The sequence below is a fragment of the Theobroma cacao genome, chromosome 3 (assembly GCF_000208745.1).
Source record: "Theobroma cacao cultivar B97-61/B2 chromosome 3, Criollo_cocoa_genome_V2, whole genome shotgun sequence".
Taxonomy (NCBI): Eukaryota; Viridiplantae; Streptophyta; class Magnoliopsida; order Malvales; family Malvaceae; genus Theobroma; species Theobroma cacao.
The window spans coordinates 4,525,275-4,547,039 of NC_030852.1; the positions used below are offsets into that span (position 1 = coordinate 4,525,275).

Below are 21,765 nucleotides of genomic sequence, written 5' to 3' on the forward strand. Positions count from 1 at the left end.
AAAAATTGAAAAATTGCCCATAGACATATTTTTCACCCCTTATACTCATACCATTCTCCAATTTGTCAAATTTGATCTAAATTCTCTCAAAATCTCAAATTTTGTCCGTGGGTGGCAAAATTACGATTTTGCCCCTACACTCCAAAAATCACCAGAATTAAACTTTTTCACTTCCTATCATTAAATTATACTCCAAATAGTTAATCTTGGTCAAAAATTTCACTCCATGATCAAATTATTATCTTAGGTGGCAAAATGACGATTTTGCCCTTGAATATCAAAATTTCTAATTTTACCCCAAATGAACCCTCGAACTCTGAACAATAATTTTTAGTCATTCTTGGACTATAAAATATTAAATTTCATCCTACAATTCCTATTTGAACTAGTTCGAGGTTAAATCAATTTAAGTGTACCGTTAGGTACAATATCAGGTTTCGTCTATTCTTAGGTGCTTTTCTAGCGTAATAACATGCTACTCAATGCATGTATGTCATGACATGTATTTATAGGGTCAGGTTTTACAATAAGTGTATTAAATTTAAATTTAAATGAAAACCTTGCTCGATGTAAACTCAAGAACTAATGCCTTCTCTTTTCAACAAAATTTCTAGAATTTTCACAATATTGCATTAGAAAAATATCATGTCCTATTTTGCAGACTTATGATGTTCATTTAAAAGCAAATGGTGAGACAAATATCGCATATCCATTCAAATTTTATTACATATGTTAATCAATTTTCATTTATTTACTTATGAGATTTTGTCTTTATGTGTGTGATGAAACTGTGATAGATTTGACAAAAGTTAGTGAATTTATTTTATAGCTGATCAATTACAATGGGATGAGAGGAAAATTAGAGAATGCTTTCCACCATATGAAAGCCCTCTTATTTTAACACTACTTTTGAGCATAAGGCGTCAAGAGGACAAATTAATTTGGGAGGAAATTGTGAGAAAAAGACATCGTGATAAGGTGTTTTCAGAAATAATTACCCATATAAAGTTTTCTGTTTCTAGCAAAAAAGAAACATGAGTAGACCAAAATGCCCTTAAAACATCGTTTCAAATAAATGCTCAACTATTTGAGCTATCTCCCTCCCGTTAGAGAGAAAATAGAAAAAAATAAAAATAAATGCTCAATTGTTTGAGCTCGGTCATCTTTCTCTTTCAACTCTCTGAACTGTCTCAACTCTACCAAGTCTTTGTTGAGCACCATCATCGTCAACTCTCTCCGATCTCTGAACTGTATGAGCTCTGTCAACTCTCTGTTGAGCACCATCATCATCGGGTTGTGGTCTATCTCTCAACATCTGGTCATATTGTCATAGATTAATAGACCCTATAGCAAAAATGACATCAAGGTACTTGTTATTGGGTTTATTGCTACAACACACTTAAATTTCTGAAACATTTGGTGTAAATTAGAAGATGGATTGGAAACATTACCCAAAGTTATTACACGCCATGCATTTATAACATGTGTTAGCGTTATTTTAGCGTGTCACGACATTGGTTATATGCATGACGTGTTACAACATTTTACGTTATATGCATGGCGTGTTACAACATTTAACGTTATATGTATGGCGTGTTACAACATTTTACGTTATATGCATGGCGTGTTACAACATTTAACGTTATATGTATGGCGTGTTACAACATTTTACGTTATATGCATGGCGTGTTACAACATTTAACGTTATATGCATGGCGTGTTACCACATTTTATGCTATATACATGGCGTGTTACAATATTTTATATTATATGCATGGCGTGTTACCACATTTTACGTTATATGCATTGTGTGTTACGACATTTTAGGTTTTATGCATGGCGTGTAACAACATGACTAACAAATTTTTGAACACGGCATGTATTGTGTAAAATGATTGACAAAATTTTTTTTTCAAAATTTCAATGGGGTTCCAATTGTGTGACTTGTGATAAAACACAATGGTCAGTGGGTCGATGGCATTTACAAGGGTGGTGAGTCACGAATGCAGAGGGTTAGGAGTGATTTGTCATTTGCGGGCTTGATGAAGCTGGTTGAAGATGTTGTTGGGGTAAACTCAGAAATTGACGAGATTGAGTTACATGCATTGATTAGTACACCTGGAGAGCTATCATGGCCAATTATCAAGGACGATGAGGATGTTGCATTAATTTTGCTAGAACAGAGGAATGTTCCAGCTGTGTATGTCAGCATTAAAGGACGCCAAATAAATGTTATGTGACATGAATAAGTTGAACAACATGGTAATCAGCTCAATCAAAATGAGATTTATAATGCTTCACATATACCACAGCATTCGGTCCGTAACCCACGACAATGGCAATTGAGGTATGCAGAAAAGTTTGTGTAGCTAGGTAGACAAAAGACATTCACAGAACAATTGGCTGCACAATTTCGATCAGGATGTACATTAAACCAATTACTTGCTTCTGTCTAACAAATGCAACGATCGGGTAAAACTGTAGAGTGTATAATGCCATTGTCAAATGAGAATACGACAGTTGAGGACAACAATGTGAGGTTGAAGGGTGACACTATGATGCTGAAGGATAATACTGCATTTGATAAGGGAAATGAGGATTTGTTCGTTGCCGGTGAAGATAGATTTGATGACAATTCAGATGATGGGCTTGAACAATGGCATGATGATAGTTCAGATGATGATTAGCTTTATGACAGTGACATTCTAATTTGCAATAATGTTGAAGGCGAAATGGAACCTGTTGGAGGTGTTGATGTCAAGCCCTACTCCATTATATACTCATCATAACATCCATATACTTGATGACACATCAGCATGTTAGAATGCCTTAGAAATAGTTAAATAATCGGTATCGTAATTAGTTATGCAACTAAGTTAATTTAAAGCCTCGAACTAGTTCAAATAGGAATTTTAAGATGAAATTGAGAATTTTAAAACCCCAGAATGACTTAATATGGTGATTTGGAGTTTGAGGATTAAATTGGAGTCAATTAGGAATTTTCATACCATAGGGGCAAAATGGTAATTTTGCCACTCGAGGGCAAATTTGGAAAGTTGGATGAAAATTTTGATCAAGTTTGACCAATTGGAGTATAATTTGAGATTGAGAAGTGAAAAATTTCAATTTCGAGCATAAGGGCAAAAATGTCATTTTTCGAATCCACAAGGTTAAAATTGGAATTTTACGATTTTACACCACCATGATATTTGTCAAGCTCCAGAATTTTACCTATTATTATTTTATGCTATGGATAAATATTAGAGCATTTGTGGTGGTGAGAAAAGGCTTAAAAATTAAGTTAAAACAAGTGGACCAATAAAAAGGTGACATGTGTCAAAAATTTAATATTTTTATATTGCCATTTAAAAACCAGCCCACACTCTTCCACTCAGCATTTCAAGGCCGACCAGCACCTGCAGAAAAGAGAAGAAAAGAAAAGAAAAACCCTAGGGAGGAAAAACTAAGGAAAATTTGTTGAATTTTCAAGAAATTGGTGACTAAAGGTAAGATTTTTAATCTTAAGCTTGAAATTCATCTTGCCCATGCATTCTTTTCCATTTTTCATGAATTAAATTCAAGTTTTCATGAGGGGCAATATGCTGGCCAAATTTAGAGAGAGAAAGTTGGTGATGAATTTAGTTGAATTTCAAGGTAACTTAGTGTTTTTAGGTGTTTAGTAACATTTAGTATGAAAATTAAGCAAGAAATCCACATGCCCATTATAGAACCTATCTTGGCCGAATTTTATGGGTGAGGTTTGATGATGAATTTGGTTGTTTTTCATGCCCTTTAGATTGTATTTGATGCTTAGGAATACCAGAAATCGAAAACGGGTACCGAAAAATTTTACTCCCGTTAGTTAGCAATTTGCACAATAATGAGGGATATTTCGGTAATTGCACTTAGAATAGATTTTTAGTGAAGTGTGTGGAAATTTGGGGAGTACTGGGAATGCAATAAATTAATTGGAATCGAATTGGACGTTTAGACCGATTAAATAGTGTATAGTGCGCGATAGGCCGAACACCTCCCATTTTATTGCATGCATTCATATAAAACATAAAATAGTTTTGTGACAATTTAGCATAAGTATATTAAATTTCCTGTTGCACATTATGTATAGGTGGTGAGCCCTCGAATAAGGGCAAAGGTATTGCACCCGAGGATCAAGACTAGGAGTGTTGTAAATTCCCGTCAAAGTGAGTAACCACTATTCATCTTATCTATCTAGAGTATTTTTACAATTGTTTTTATGATTTTAAGAATATTGAACCTAAATGAATTTTATGTTTTATGACTAATAATCGATTTAAGGAATAAGGTTTATGACTTATTTTACAATTTAATAATGTTTTTGAAAATGTGAGTATGTGGAGACCAACCTTTGATGTTGCCTATATATTTAAGTTTACGTACCTATGTTTGGAATTGATGATTTATGAACTGATACGTGATAACATATGTTGTTGGGTTTTTGGGTTGTGAAATATATAAACTGTTTGTTTTTTGTTGACAGGTTGGGTAGTATTATGTTAGCCACGTTATGCTGTCAAAATTTTATTGATTGGTGGGTTATTTAATTAGCCACTGCAGTAGGCGGGTGTCCATGGACCAGCATATTAGAGGGGTATGGTAAACCCCGTTATATTTTATCTTAGTATGAGAGGCGCGAAGGATATCTCCTAAGGTACGATAGAGTTCACTTCACGCCAAACCACCACTTGAGAATGAACTTTGCCAACGCCAAGGGTTGGCTAAACTATGTTTTTATGAGTAGTTGTTAACTTAATAACCTTGGCAGACTCGGTTGAATGCCTTGGCCAAGGTATCACCGAGTATGATTTTTGACACGAGCCAAGTTTTTAAGAAAATCATAAGTCGTGATGTGTATTATAATGAAATGTGTTGTTTTATATGATTTGAAACAAGTACAAAATGTTGTGGATTATGGTATGATAAAAAATTAACTGTCTCTATTTACTCGGCTTTAGATGTTAATGATGGACTTTGTTTACTCACTGAGTTTATGAAAACTCACCCTTTCTTTTTTAACCATTTCAGGTTCAGGATAATCTGTAGGCAGTCGATTTCATCAAGGATTTCTTTTGGACTTACTTCCTTGGAAATCGTAGGTCTACATTCTTTTATACTTTTGGTTATCTCGGGGTCTATATGCCACTGTAGGATAATTTTGAATACCTGGTTTACTGTATCACTATGTGTATGAATTTATTTTGTTATTACGCTACAAAAATTATTTATGCATAGTTTTATAAAATTTGTTTTATAAGAAAATGAAATATATTATCGAATATTTTTATTTAGTCTAATTAGTCAACTTTTCACTCCAAATGGATGATGTAGATTACAAAAATTTATTTTTAATTGGAAATGGATATCTTTCTACCATACGTTGTATTTTTATCAGGTTTCAAAATTTTCAGGTAAAAATGACCAAAATACCCCTGTGTGACGAAAATTTTATTTTGATTGTTTTCGATCTAAAATAGTTTATATTCTCTTAAAACTTGATATTTAGTAACTATTGCTCACAGGGGAAGTGAAAAATTGATGCAAGAGCCTTGCGAGGTTTCGGTTGACATACCAGGTAATGAATGTTTACCGAGACTTCGCAGCGGTTGTCACAGGCTCGAAGAGAGTGCTGAGTCATGACAGTTGATGTAGGAGATGTTCAGTGTGATGATCCCATATACAATAACCCCTTCGCTGGTGAGAACTGGATTCGTTCCCTTAATACATTACTCGATGACAATTATTAGGAAAGGGAAAATGGAGAGATATCTTGTATGTGACTAATTGCAGGTGTAGAAAGGTTCTCTTTCCAACCAATTACTACTGAGGAGTCGACATGTGCCGATGATCACTTATACAAAGGAAGAATGTTTTCGTCGAAGGCCGAGTTGAAACGAGCTTTGAACATGTTGGTTATAAAAGAGAAGTTTACGATAAGAGTAAAAAGGTCATGTAAAGGTTGTTATGAGGTTGGTTGCAAGGACAAGGCTTGCAAGTTCAGTTTGCGTGCAACGAAGTTACTTGAAAGAGGAGAATATTGGCAAGTTTGGACGTTCCACAAAGTACACACCTGTACTGTTGATGGTTTGCAAGGGCGATTTCCAACTACGAGTGCGAAGATAATTGGTGAACTTATATCACACAAGCTTCGGGCTAATGGAGTAGCATTGAGACCTAAGAACATAATTTGTGAGATGAGGGTTCAATGGGGATTGGAATGCTTGAATGGTAAGGCTTGGCAAGCGAAGGAGTATGTGGAGAGGCTTGTTTTCGATCTATCGGAGGAGTCATTTCAACTACTACCCTCGTATTTTTATATGTTGGAACAAGAAAATCCTAACACACTGACTGCAATGGCTACTAATGAGGCAGAAAGATTCAAATATTGTTTTTGGTCATACGGGACTTGTATTCGGGGGTTTAGGGATGTAATGCGTCCTACGGTTGCAATTGATGCGACACATCTGAAAAGTAGGTTCAAGGGTATTCTGTTTGTCGCTACATGCAAAGATGAGAACCAGTGCGTATATCCAGTTGCGTTTGGCATTGGCATTTTTCTAAAATGTACTTCTACATTTATAAGTACTTCTACATCGGCGTTTTGCAAAGATGCAAATATGTACTTCTACATTTTTCTAAAATGTAAGCTTGAAGCATTTGATTTATTTATCAAATATGTAGCATTTGATTTATTTAACTCTTCATGCGTTGCCTAAATTATTTTTATTGTACTCTGAAGTTATATTTATAAATTATGTGGTACGAGTACGATTTTCATATATTAACTTTTTAGAAATGATAAAAAATTTAAATCTATAGTGCCTCGAGTAAGACATACTCCAATTATGGTAGGGAAAGGGAGAAAAAAAGAGAAAGAGAAAAGAAAAAATAAAATAAAAAGACATGTGGAGGTTAATTTACGTTTATGATAAAATTTATAAAGTCAGTATTAATACTAAAGTTAATAGTCTCTTTGTCTCGTAAATACTATCTTAATTTAACTTTTAATAGTAAAACTTTTTAATTTTGACTTCATTTTATTTCAAATTAAAATATAAAACAAAAAGTTACTAAAAACTATCAGTGAAGAGCTTTTCAAGTATATTTTTATAAATATGTAGTTTAATTATACTAGCATTCTTGGTTACATGCTTTGTACATAAATATGTACTTTTATATTTTTCTAAAATGTAATTTTGAAGTATAAATAAGTAATTTTTTTGGTTTTTTTAATTTATAAGTAATTTATTATTAGAAAAAAGACAAAATCCAATCAATAACAGCATAAAAAGGTAAAAACTTATTTTTGATAAATTTCATATCTAATTCATTTAGTAACTAGACACAATTTAAGATATTTTACACCTATTTTGACTTTTATATAAGTTAGCTGGAGTCTCATTTTCAAGTCTAAATCTGATTTGCAACGTGACTGAATTGGCAGCCTAATCAAGATGCCCACAAAGTCGGTTTTCAAGTGGAGGATGGCCCGCCACATTCTCCTTATATTTGGCTGTATCCAATTAGGATAGTTGGAGATTAAAAAAAAGGATTTGATAACTCAAAAAAAAATATGGTAATTCGATTATATTGCAATTTATTTAAAAAATAATTTAGTTTAATCTGAACTTTATCATAATATTTTATTATTAGAAAGTATAAAAGTGATAAGGATATATTTTGTCTTCAGAAAAGTTTCATACCTCCTAAACTACATTTATATATTGTTTAGATTATAGTTATATGTATAATTAAATTCAAATTCTAAATGAAGACCTCTTCAAATTTAAATTCAAGAACTAATGCCTTTTCTTTTCAATAAAATTCAAGAATTTTCACATTATTGCACTAGAAAAATATCATCTCCTATTCTGCAAACTCATGAGGTTCAAGCAGTCGGTGAGACATATACAGCCTATCCGCGTTCAAATCTTAATACTTGACAGATTTTCATTTATTTACTGGACAGATTTTGTCTTTATCTTCTTAATTATTGTAATAAAGTAGTGATGTTGTCTTTTCAATAGCATTTGATTTATTTATCAAATTTTGTCTTGTCTTCTTAATTATTTTATATTCAAAAATAAAGTATTGATAGTAGCAAGGCATCTGTTTCTCCTTTAACGATAAGAAAAAAAAAAATCAACAACGCAGACAATAAAAGAAAAGGAAACATCGTTACGTTAATGATGTGAAAGGCTGATACCTATGTGTGTGTTGGAAAATACTTCAAAGCAGTTAGATAATTTTTCTTCTCAATTTCTATATCATCTTGAAGAACTTTTAGTTTTTGTTCTTCTTTCTTTCCCACTTGAATTATTTATTTTTAATTAATATCAAATGAGTGAAAAATATTTTTTAATGTATCAAATCTTGTCATCAAATCTCCCAACTCTTCATGCCTAAATTATTTTTATTGTACTCTAATGTTATATTTATAAATTCTATGGTACAAGTATGATTTTCATATATTAACTTCTCAGCAATGATAAAAAATTTAAACCTATAATAATTCGAGTAAGACATATTCCAATTATGGTTTGGCAGCTTAAGGGGATGATTTTATTTTAAATACATGTTTAGATGTTTGCTTGGTATATTATAATCAATTATTTCAGTATAATGTTTTAATATGTTTGAAAGTTTTGTTATTGTAATCGTTTATTACATGGCTGGTATTTATTGATCTATTAACATGTTTTATAATTTGGTTTATCTTTTATGCATTGTCATCTATGAATTCTATACATTGTCAGTGAATTAAATCATATCACCTAATTAATAAATAAATTTAAAAGTTGAGAAATCTCAAAAATAAATATTTATAATTTTAAAAATATTTATTTTAAAATTTTTTTAAACTTTTACTTTTTTACAGTTATAAAATAAAATTTTATAATTAAATGATAATCTATAAATATCATATAATGAAAATAACTTAAATATAAACCCTTCGTCTAAATGGTGTTAATTCTATAACTTGAAGATAGAAAGTGACTCATGTAATACAGTGACTTGGATGAATAAACCTTGAGATACACCTTGGAGAATGCAAAAATGGTTACTACACATGAAAAGCTTGATAAAAAAAAAAAACAAAGATGTATTTCGCATGTTCTACATAAAGCCAACAAAGAAGCTAATACATACGTATTAGATACATTTGGGAGTGCAAAGGGTTGATGCATTACATACGTATTTCGTATGTAGTAGGATTGCTGTACATCCCAACTCCAGCACAACATTTTTCTTTCCTCATGTGCTAATAAGCTTATAAGCTTTTTTTTTTTTTTTAACTTATTACATATTACAATAATCAAAACATATTTGTCAGAATATATATAGAAACCCTTCATAAATATAATAGCCTCGTTGTTATAAAACTGACAGTTTTATTCATTGTAGATAAGGAAAAAGGACCATGAACGTTTGAACCAACATTGTTTGATGTGATAGGTTAATAGATACATGAGTGGACAGAGAATGTTTCAATTATTATCAAGCAAGTGGCTTACGTATTGCCGCATAATTTTTTTTTATTTATCTAAAAAAGAGAGGGTCCTTTGTTTTTTTTTTTATTTGAATGTATATGTATTGTGACGTTGTTATGGATAAAATAGATATATTTGATATATATTGAAATAAATAATTCTTTTAGAATTTTACATTTAATATATATATTTACATTAGATGACAAATACATAATTTTAATTTTATATAGACTTATTAATTGAGTTATAATTTGTGTTACATTTTAAGTGTTCATACTTTTTAATTTAATTATTATATTGTTGTTGACCTTTTGTTCTTGTTCTTGTTTTATAAAATGTTTAAAAAACTAAAATATAAAAAACCATTAACAAGTAATAAAAATATTAATTAAACAGAATCATTTTATAGCATTAATGAAAAATGTTTAACCTTTTTTTACATCCTATAAATTTATACCAAATTAGAACAAAACAATTGGTAAATGAATTAAAATTCCTCGTAAGTTTAACTTTCTGATTTTATATGCAAAAATAATTACAATAATAAATCATTTAAAAAGTGACATATTCAAAATTTTAATCAAATATATCGTGTTTCAATTATAAAGTGGGATTAATGATAAGGCGTTGTTGAATTCATTTGAATTATAAATTGGCCCTTAAAATGATTAATAATTTTTTTTGGAGAAAATGAAGGTAAATAAGAAATTATATTTATTAAAAAAAATAAAGAACTAGTATCTAAAAATGAAGCAATATAAGAAGATAGTCCTAGATAAAAAAAGTATATTGATCAAAATTATATTTTTAATTTTCATAATTATTAAAATTTTATTCCTTTTACTTTGTTGATCATTTCATCTGGTGCCCAAGGGCGGAGCTAGCCAAATTTTATTGAGGGGGCCAAACACAGTTGAGTAAGAGTTAAAAATTTTAAAAAATTAATATATTAAATTTGATCAACAATAAAAATATTGATAATAGAAATATGAAACTAAATATAAAATTATAATTTGTAAAATATAAATAGTTAAAAATGATGTATAAGATTAATAGTTTCTTCCTATATAATCAGAATTATTTAAATACTATCGATTCAAGATAATTTGATTTCAATTAAATATAAAACGTAAAGCATATAAAAAAATACTCAAGTTAATTTTCTCTTATATAATCAGGATTAATTAAAAAATGATACATTGATGAAATTTTAAAAAATAATGTAACACTACAACTTATATTTGAGAACTATATAATAATTAATTAATTAAAAAATGATACATTGATGAAATTTTAAGTAATAATGTAACACTACAACTTATATTTGAGAACTATATAATAATTTATTAATTTTTAAAGATTCAAACCATATAAAATAAAATTTACGTAGCATAAAAAAAAAGAACATGACAAGTAGAAGGTAGATATTACATATTATATGACAAAAAAGGAAAAAAAGAATATGATTAATGGTTTGTAAAAATTGTTTAAAAAATTATAAAAACTTATAACACATGAACAAATAGAGTAGAAATGAAATAAATAAATAAATAAAAATAAAAATAATAATAAAAATTGAAAAAAATATTTAAAGTTGGTTGAGATATGTGAAATAATTTTATTATTTTTTATTTATATTAATTATTAAATAAAAAATTATTTTGAAAAGGTCATTAATAAAATATACAAAAAAGATTTAAAAATTTTTATATGTTATGAAAATATTTTAGAAGTTTTGGGCCCCCATCACATAAGGAGGCTCCGCCTCTGCCGGTGCCCATTCTCACAAAATTAATAAATTATAAGCAATATCGGTATTTTTTTTTTGTCCATACGTTAATCTTATCTTGTATCTTAATTGTGCATTTATTGAGGAACTTGACTGCATATATGGATAAGAAGACAAAAAATTAAATAATATCACAAATGGACAATAGCTGGCATTGTTATTTGTAGAATTTGATTTTTAAGTATTTTGAATAAAATTAAAATGGTACAAATAATCACAGATATTTGAAATAATTTTTAATTAGATTAATTTAGGACTTAGACACCAATAAACTCAAGAATTTGAAATTTATAAACCTAGTTTTTTAAATTTTTTTTTTCTATTTTTAATCGAAATAAGTGCTTTAGATAAGAAAATTTGTGTTTTGATTTATGAAAACATGTTAAAAATACTTTAATTGGTACGAAATTGTTTAAAAAAAAATAAGGAGAGTTTAGAGGATTTGAAGTTTTAGTTCATAAGTAACAATAACATTTTAGACATTAAAATGGAACAAAATGTTTTTGAATATGGCATGTAACAACAATATTTTTTTAACATGACTTATAACAATAATATTTTTTTCAACATGGTGTATAACATGTTTATATACATGACATATAACAATAATATTTTTTTTTTTAACATGACGTGTAACATGTTTTTGTACATGGTGTATAACAATAATATTTCTTTTTTTAACATGACGTATAACATGTTTTTGTACATGGCTTGTAACACCATTAACGGTAATTTTGTCCAATTTGACAAAAAATAGTTAAAATTATAAAAGGGTTATTTTTGAAAACATATCATCTTTAAGGATTAATTTTAAAAATGCCCCAATTAATGTATATTCTTTAATATGTTCATATTTATCTTATTCCCCATTATCATAAATTCATGTTTCAACAACCACAAGCTCACTTACAAAGGTTTTTTGTCAAGCGGAAGCTGTCTAATTTTCAAATCTAGAGCATTTATTCATGAGATGTGACTATTAAATTGAATGTTTGATACTTGCTGGCTGCCCCATTTTTGTTTGTTGCTGTGTTAGAGTTCCTGGTGTTTGCTGGATTTTTCAAGCTTTTTCCGAATCTACAATTGCTCTATTTTTGGCACTCAGATGAGCGCTCTAAAGTTCATTTGTATTGGTTTATTTTGACTACTCTGTTTGGGCTTTAGTAATTGATGAGTGTTTCAAAAAAAACAAAAACACCCCTAAGAAAAACATGTAAAAATGTTCATTGTGAGCACTTTTCTCTTGAATCTAGTAGTGGCTTTTAAATTCCTTACTATATATCTTTTGTTTTTATTGAAAGACACTGTATACTTTTTGTTGGTTTGAAGCATATGCAGGTCATCGGCGCAATACAAAAAAAATGCAGTAAAAGCACAAGCCAGCTTCTAACATAGTATATTTATACAAAAATATTGCTGAGGCAAGAGGCAAATTATTTATTCATAAAGCTGAAAGATCACAAAGCTGGGCTGTGAAGACAGACCCTTTAAGCATCTCCACCCTCAAGCAAGACTCTGACTACATATCAATACATTGCCGGCTTTTGGGGAAGCACAGAGCTAACCTTTTATTTAGTGGAAAGTAACGACCGGCTAGTAGTGCTACTAGGACGTACACTTGACACATAAAACTTAAAACTAATGCTTCGCATTAACAACTTGTTTTATTGAGTTTCTTGCTTTCTTAAATATCCATGGCCATCCATGTTCACTGAGAGCCAAACGCACCTGTCCATCATGTCCATGTCTTCCAAAATCGTTGCATAAATGTATGCATGAATCACAGACTGAAGGACAGAACCTAAATTTGTAACCGAGTGCTCCGGCCTCCTCAATCTTAAACCAACTAGTCAAAGTGTTATGACCAGGATCACCTTTAACCCCATCAGTTGTCACCCACCATTTGCCTGTCGAGGGGTCATAATCGTCAAGCTTCCACACAGTCGATGTCAGGCAGAGTCTGTCCCTGATGGGAACGAACTCTATGTTTACATCAGAAGATAAGCGGACAACACCATCTTTGCCATCGGCATTTGAAAAGATCACGGGAATACCATCGTCGTCGAATCCTCTTTGAACGACAATTTCTGGACAGCTTTGACCTGTGACCCTTCCTAGAGCTAGCCCGCCACCACCAGCACCCCATATTGCTGACACGACGAAATATTCAACCCCGGTTCGGAGTTCATCACCATCAATATCAAGCACCGGAAATTCATCAGCTCTGGCTACCCCAAAGAAATATGATTTTGATGTGAAGGCAAAGAGGAGTAAAACTACAGCTGTTGCGGTCTTCATGGTTAATTAATATGTTGCTGGATATGTGTTGATTTGGATGCCAGTTGCTTGCTTTGCTACCTCAATTTATAGAGGAAGGCAAAGGATGCCTATCTCGGTTGGAAGCCATACATTATCTTGTGGTATTCATAAATCATCCCAATTCATGAATAGTTCAAAATTTCAAAATAACACGTTTCAAACATGGAGTCGGCAGTCGGGACCACCTTTTGTTTTTTTTTTTTTTTTTTTTTTTTTTTCTTGTTTCTAAAGTTAAGACCACTTTCGTTTAATTGCACGAATATGGGTTAAAGACCAAAATGGACAAATGAAATTGTGAGAAATGACCTTCGTAGTAAGGTCACTTCAAAAACGACCGTCATTATAATTTTAACTGTTTTTAGATAATTTTTTATAAGACTTGATAAGAATACCCTTTAAACCAATTAATCTAAATGAAGGCGCGTCTCGATTTTTTTCTCCTCTCTCGCTATTTAGATAAAAATTTTAAAATTAAATCTCGATTTAGCTATCCTTCCGTCCAGTTCTCCAACACCATCAGGATATATATCTCGCCGTCTAGCTCTCCAACGCCATCGAGGTCTATATCACTAGCAAACTTTCTCATGATCCCAAAGTTCAGAGATGATATCAAGGTATTTGTTATGTGTTTTTGGATTTATTTAGGGTTATTCATATAACGTAAAAGTTGATGGGTAAATTATATAAGTTTAGAAACTTAAATTTGGCTGGGAGTAGCAAAATCGATCAGTTTATAAACGATGCGTGAATATTTGTTAGGCATTACGTCACTGGATATTAAAGTGTGTGACTGGATATTAGGAATCGTAATCTATTTATTTGGCATCACATGATTGAATATTTGTTGAGAATTGCGTGACTTGTTTGTGGCATTACGTGACTGAATATTACATGATTGAATATTTGTTGAGTATTGCGTGACCTATTTGTAGGCATTACGTGACTTGTTTGTATGCATTGCGTGACTTTATCTACCAAATGCCGAAGGTGATTATCTACTAATTCAGTCCCCTTAATAACAAATTTTGTAAAATTAGAAAAGAATTAGCCAAAAGTTGTTTGGTAAACTGTTTAACAAAATAAATTATATAAGTTATAATTTCGGTTAAAATTATCATAAAGGATATTTATATCATCTTCAATCATCTAATAAGCTATAATGTAATGCTTGAAGTTTATATATAATTTAAGATGTTAAAATCAAAGAAATCAATAAAGAAACGAAACAATTTTCATACTTGTATAGTAGCAATAGTATTAGATTTTGGTTGATCTAGCAAGCAATCGGACCATGATGCTTAAATTCTGAAAAAAGAAGAGAAAAGAGGAAACGATGTATGTAACATTAAAATCCTTTTAAGTAGTGAATAAGAGAGAAAGCCTTTAAATAGTATCTGAATGCAATTTTGAATTTTAGAATTTTTTTTCACTTAATCTCTGTAAGAACAAAAAAATTCTAGATTTTGATATTCGGTTGTTGAGTCTTTTATTTTTTTAATAGATTTTGTAGAGATAGGTAAAGGAGAGAGAAATCACGATTTACGTTGGAGAATGGTAATTTGCAGAGGGAATGAGAGGAGAGAGAGATTGATTGAGAAAGGGGTATTTTCTGAAAAATTAATATATTTTTAAAAGAAGAGAAGAGAAAGCTCCTCCCTCGAGCTTTTCTTTAAGCTCTTTTTTTTTTTTAAATTTTGTTCTTAAAAAAAGCTACTTTTTATTAAGAATTTCTTGAAAAATGATGTTTAGCCTGACTTTTGCTTTTAAGAAGTCAATAAGATGAAAAAAGGCTAGGCCGAACAGGTACTTAATAACCAAATTAGCCCCCCTTAATTGCACTTATATCAGTGTAGAAAATGAAGAGTCAATGTTCATGCCTATAAATAAAGGGAACCATTAACCATTTTAATCAAATTCAATTATCTTAATCAAATCAGATAATTGTAAAATGGCCTCCAAACATCCAAGACTCGAGAGTGAGGAAGATGCTGCCTCCGAGGAGGAGGAGATGCCTTTGAGGGAGTAAGTGGAGAAAATCCTGCAAGAGATGCACGCCTTGATCGACAAGTTGGTGGCCAAGACATTTGACCTAGAGGCTGATATCTTGGCCAACAACAAGATTCTCGCTAAGATATATGAACTAGTAGATGAACTTAGGAAGTAATGAACTACGATTCATTTTTTTTGTATCATCTCTTTTTATTTCAGAAAATCTAATTAATAAAATGTTAAGAATTTTCATTGAGCACATATTTTCTTAGTTTCTTCGTTTAAGTTATATTATGTTGAATAACTTCATGAGCGAATGTTAGGCATTGCGTGACCTATTATTAGGTACTCGGAGACTGGGTTATAAGCACTACATGAATTATGCAATGCACATCTTCTGTTGAGACATTGCGTGACTGGTTTGTATGTATATGGTGACGTGTTGTTATGTATTGCATGACGTTGGATCAATACGTGGATGGTTTTGTTGGCATACCGTGAGTGGATATTAGGCATTGAGTGACTTATTATTAGGTATTGTGAGACTATCGGTGCATGACTGACTTGTGCAATTTATCTCTTGTTTTGAGGCTTTGGTTCACTAGTTTTTAGGGTTTGCGTGACTAGTTTTTATATATTGCGTGACCTGTTGTTATATATTGCGTGAAATTGGGCCATTACGTGACTGGCTATGTTGGCATAATGTGTGTGAATATTACGTATTGAGTGACTTATTATTAAGTATTAAGAGATTGGTGCTGTGTGACTTGTGCAATTCACCTCTTGTTTTGAGGCTTTTGTTCATTAGTTTTTTGGCATTGCGTGACTGGTTTTTATGCATTGCGTGACTGGTTTTTATGCATTGCGTGACATTAGGCCAGTACGTGACTGGTTTTGTTGGCATAATGTGAGTGGGTATAAGGCATTGAGTGACTTATTCTTAAGTATAGTGAGATTGGCAGTGCGTGATTGACTTGTGCAATTTACCTCTTGTTTTGAGGCTTTTGGTCACTAGTTTTTAGGCATTGCGTGACCTGTTGTTATGTATTACGTGACATTGGGCCATTACGTGACTGGTTATATTGGCATAATATGAGTGGATATTACGCATTGGGTGACTTATTATTAAGTATTGTGAGACTAGTGCTGCGTGACTTGTGCAATTCACGTCTTGTTTTAAGGCTTTTGTTCACTAGTTTTTTGGCATTGCATGAATGTGTATTAGACATTGCAACACTTATTTTCTGTTAAATTTCAGCGGCCGGCCAAATGTGACTTAGGCATTGTGTAAGTGGTTTTTATGCATTGAAGGGCAATTTTTGATAAATTGATTGATTGTGACACTTATTTCCTATTATGTCACGACCCGAAACTCCCCTCGAGCTTGTGGCAACCGCCACGGTGCCGCGATGGGTACTCATCTCCCGAAATGCCAACCGAAACTCCGCAAGGCTTAATATCAGTTTCTCATTTCCCCTGCTGAGTAACCGTTGACAAATATTATGTTCCAAAGGATTTTGAGCTATTTTCAACTTAAAACAGATAAAATAAAAGTTTTCGTCTCACAGGGGTGTTTTGGTCATTTTTCACTGAAAAATTTTGAAACCAGTTTAAAATTTAGTAAGCAAGTACTAATCGCATAATTCACAATCAAAAATAAGTTTAAGCACCTAAAACCTTTATTTAAAATGAAATTATAATTTTTTAAATATAGTGAGAAGATAAAACAAAATATTCAATAAAATATTTTATTTTCTTATAAACAGTATTTTTAGAGTTATACGTAAATACTTTTTGTAACATAAAAGCAAAATAATTTCATTCATACTGTGACACATTAAACCAATGCATTTAAATTAATTTAATTTAATTTACAATATCAAGCGGGCCCACGAATGACTAGAAGTGAGGAAAACGGTGAACCTACAATTCGGAGGACGCAAGTCCAATGGAAGCTCTCGATGGAATCAGCTATCTACAGCCTACTCTGAGCCTGAAATGGGTGGAAAGGAGGGTTGTGAGATTATAAAATCCCAATGAGTAAATAAACATCATTTAAATAAGCTAAAACCGAGTAAAAGGAGACAATTAAAATATCCCATCATTTTAAATATTTCATAATTTGAAAATATATCCCAATCCAAGTAAACGGTTGTATTTCATTTAATTTCTCATTAAGGTTTATGACTTCCATAAACATTTGGCTAATGCCATCAAATAGTACTCGATGACACCTTGATCAGAGGCGTACACTCGAGCCTGTCAGGGCTGTTAAAATTTCGTATACACGTAAAACATATTTTTTTTAGTTTGAAAAACACAGCCATTCCTTGGCGTTAGCTGAGTTCATCATCACGAGGTGGTTCGGCATGACGTGAACTCTGTCCATACCTTAGGAGATACCCTATGCGCCTTTCCGACCGAGGTACATATATATATCTGGATTCCGTGCCCCTCTAGTAGGCTGGTCCACAGAATTCGCCTACTACAGCAAGCTAAACCCACCATACGATAAAATTTTGACAGCATGACAGGGCTAATATTTTAATACACAGCTTGCAAGGGTAAAATAAAACAATTCATACAATTCATAAAACACAGTCCAGCCAGTCATGCCAACACAATAACAATATAATATAAGCCATCAATTTCCAATCATAAATTTATAATAGACCGGTGGTCTCCAATTACTCTATTTTCAAAATCTTTATTCAATTTCAAGACAATTTATAAAATCTTTTCATGTAAACATATTCTGTTTGTAAAACACAAATATTTACCATTTAAACTCATTTTCATAAATTTTCATTAAAACCAATTAAAAACATATTTTAGATAATTAAAATGATGGTAAGGTTACTCACAGTACTAGGAGTTCGATATACTCATATTCCCGATCTTCGGACACAATCTCTCTACCCTTGTTAGAGGGCTCACCACTTATACATCATACGTGACACGAATTTTAATAAATTGTGTCAATTTATCATAAACTATTTCAGGCTCTCTAAATCTAAATGAATGCATGCGATGGGATGCAAGATGTCTGATTAATCACCTAAATGTGATATTCGACCAAAGTCACATTATACTCGGCCTAATCGGTTAAAATCTCCAATTTAACTCCAAATCAATTCTTCTCACTTTCTACACTCTAATTATACCTAAATTACCTCAATGACTGTGAATGAGAATCAATTTATCAATCTCGGGTCAATAATCACACATGTCTATACATTAAGTAAAAATTCGAATTTTCACAGCAAAATTTCCCATTTAATTTCTAGCCTCACCAAATATCAAATATCACCCAAATATCATGAAATATCATCAATTTCAGCCACAATATCTTCCCTAGAAAATTCGGCCAATGATGGTGATGGGGGAAAATGAATTCTTTTCTTGTTGTTTTCTTTCTAAATATGCTAAACTAACTAAAAATACTAACATAACTTAAAATCAAATCAATCCAACATCTTTCTCTCTCCATACCCATTTTGACCTGCCATGAATTCACCATGAAAACATGAAATCTAACCATGGAAAATAAGGAGAAATGCATGGGAAAGGTAGATCACAAGTCAAAATCAAGAAATTTTACCTTTGATTGCTTGATTCCTTGAAATCCACCAATTTTTCTTCAATTTTCCCACCTAGGGTTCTTGTTGTTTTTTCCTTTCCTCCTTTGTTCTTCTTTGGCCGGCCATATGAATGAGAAAATGGGCTGATTTGTGTTAACTTATAAGCAAAATATTTAATGGTTATAAATATGCCACGTGTCACCATTTTATTGATCCATTTTTATTTCTTAACTATTAAGCTTTCTCTCTCCAACATATAAATTCCTTCAATTATCCATGATAAAATTGGATAAAATTTATGTGTTGGACAAGTGTTCTGGTGGTGAAAAATTACAATTTTGCCCCTAGAGCGGTAAAATTACCAATTTAGCCCTATACTCCGAAAAATACTAGGATCACCATTTTTTTTTAACTTCCCAACCTCAAATCATACTCCAATGAGTCAAATATGATCAAAATCTTTAAAAAAATTTCCATTTTGTTCTCGAGTGGCAAAATTACCATTTTACCCCTAGATAGTGAAATTTTCAGTTTGACTCCAAATTGATGCTTGAACTCCAAATCACCATATTAAACCATTCTAGGACTTTAATATTCTTAATTTCATCTTAAATTCTCTATTTGATCTAGTTCGAGGCTTAAATCAACTTTGTTGTACCTCTAGGTACAATACCAACTTTTGTAAATTTTTCGAGACTTTCCTAACATTCAAACATGCTATCCATCACATGTATGTCATGACAAGTATTTTATAGAGTTAGGCTTGACATCTTCTCACATACTTGGATCAACCATATGATCCTTCTTCATGACTGATTTCGACATTCGACTAAATATGTCACGACCCAAAACTCCCATCGAGCTCGTGACAACCGCTGCGACGTCCAGATAGGCACTCATTACCCCGAATGCCGATCGAAACCCCTCAAGGCTTAGCATCAGCTTTCGCATCTCCCCAGTGAGCGACAGTTATTAAATCTCACATTTCAAAAAAATCGTAAGTCATTTCCAAATCAAAACAATAAAATATTACTTTTTGGCTCACAGGGCATTTTCGTCATTTCTCTTCAAAAATACCGAAACTCGCTAAAAACATGATGTAAAAGCTAAATATATTCACACATACTTTAAATCAAATAACTGAAGCTAAAATCAATACTTTAAATAAAAAACATGGAGTCGGGAGTCGAGACCACCTTTTGTTTTTTTTTTTTGGTTTTTCTTTCTTGTTTTTAAAGTTAAGACCACTTTCAATTAATTGACGGATATGGGCTGAAGACCAAAATGAAAAAAATGAAATTGTGAGAAATGACCTTCGTAATAAGGTCACTTCAAAAATGACCGTAATTATAATTTTAACTATTTTTAGATAATTTTTGGTAAGACTTGATAAGAATACCTTTTAAACCAATTAATCCAAATGAAGGTGCGTCTCGGTTTCTATCTCCTCTCTCGCTATTTAGATAAAAATTTCAAAATTAAATCTCAATCTAACTATCCTTCTGTCCAGCTCTCCAACGCCATTGGAATATATATCTCGCCATCTAGCTCTCCAACGCCATCGAGGTCTATATCACTAGCCAACTTTCTCATGATCCCAAAGTGCAGAGATGACATCAAGGTATTTATTATGTGTTCTTGGGTTTATTTAGGGTTATTCATAGAAAGTAAAAGTTGATGGGTAAATTATATGAGTTTGGAAACTTAAATCTGGCTGGGAGTAGCAAAATCGATCAGTTTATAGGCGATGCGTGAATATGTGTTAGGCATTGTGTCACTGGATATTAGGGTGTGTGACTGGATATTAGGAATCGTAATCTATTTAGTTGGCATCACATGACTGAATATTTGTTGAGCATTGTGTGACTTGTTTGTGGCATTACGTGACTGAATATTACGTGATTGAATATTTGTTGAGTATTGTGTGACCTGTTTGTAGGCATTACGTGACTTGTTTGTATGCATTGCGTGACTTTATCTACCAAATGCCGAAAGTGATTATCTACTGATGCATCCCCCTTAATAACAAATTTTGTAAAATTAGAAGAGAATTAGGCAAAAGTTGTTTGGTAAACTGTTTAACAAAATAAATTATATAAGTTATAATTTCGATTCAAATTACCATAAAGGATATTTATGTCATCTTCAATCACCTAATAAGCTATGATGTAATGGTTAAAGTTTATATATAATTTGTCACGACCCGGAACTCCCATCGAGCCTATGACAACCGTCGCGAAGCCTTGACAAACATTCTTCCCCCGAATGCCCTTCGAGACCTTGCAAGGCTTTTGTACCAGTTTTTCCATTCCTCTCGCTTTTTTCCTTTTGAATAATAAAATAAAATAAAAATATTAATTAAAATAATCTATTTTAATGTAAAACAATATATATATTTTTGAAACATCAAAAATTAATTTTTTGCACATAAAAACAAAATAAATTTATACATACTGTAATATAGAAAACTGGAGTATGCAATTTAAATTACAATGACACGTGAGCCCCCAAATAACTGAGAAGGTTTAAGTCTATAACCTTGCTTTCTAGGATGCAACTC

The 21,765-nt window shown here is 31.6% G+C and overlaps 1 protein-coding gene and 2 long non-coding RNA genes across 3 annotated transcripts; 1 reads left to right on the forward strand and 2 right to left on the reverse strand.

Moving 5' to 3' along the window:
• Window positions 3,295–5,147, forward strand: LOC108661444. The gene is made up of 3 exons (XR_001927283.1): window positions 3,295–3,506; window positions 4,127–4,202; window positions 5,065–5,147. It is a non-coding gene; the product is annotated as an uncharacterized LOC108661444 (long non-coding RNA).
• Window positions 12,684–13,710, reverse strand: LOC108660427 (21 kDa seed protein-like). Its single transcript, XM_018118515.1, has one exon. It carries the CDS (start codon window positions 13,612–13,614, stop codon window positions 12,955–12,957), a length of 660 nt encoding a protein of 219 aa, XP_017974004.1. The 5' UTR covers window positions 13,615–13,710; the 3' UTR covers window positions 12,684–12,954.
• LOC18604299 lies at window positions 17,427–18,734 on the reverse strand. Its single transcript, XR_001927021.1, has 2 exons — window positions 18,489–18,734; window positions 17,427–17,617 (listed from the first exon to the last, which is right to left on the reverse strand). It is a non-coding gene; the product is annotated as an uncharacterized LOC18604299 (long non-coding RNA).

Excerpts from the sequence above, each read along its gene's own strand:
- LOC108660427 (XM_018118515.1), bottom strand. The coding sequence starts at position 13,614 with ATGAAGACCGCAACAGCTGTAGTTTTACTCCTCTTTGCCTTCACATCA.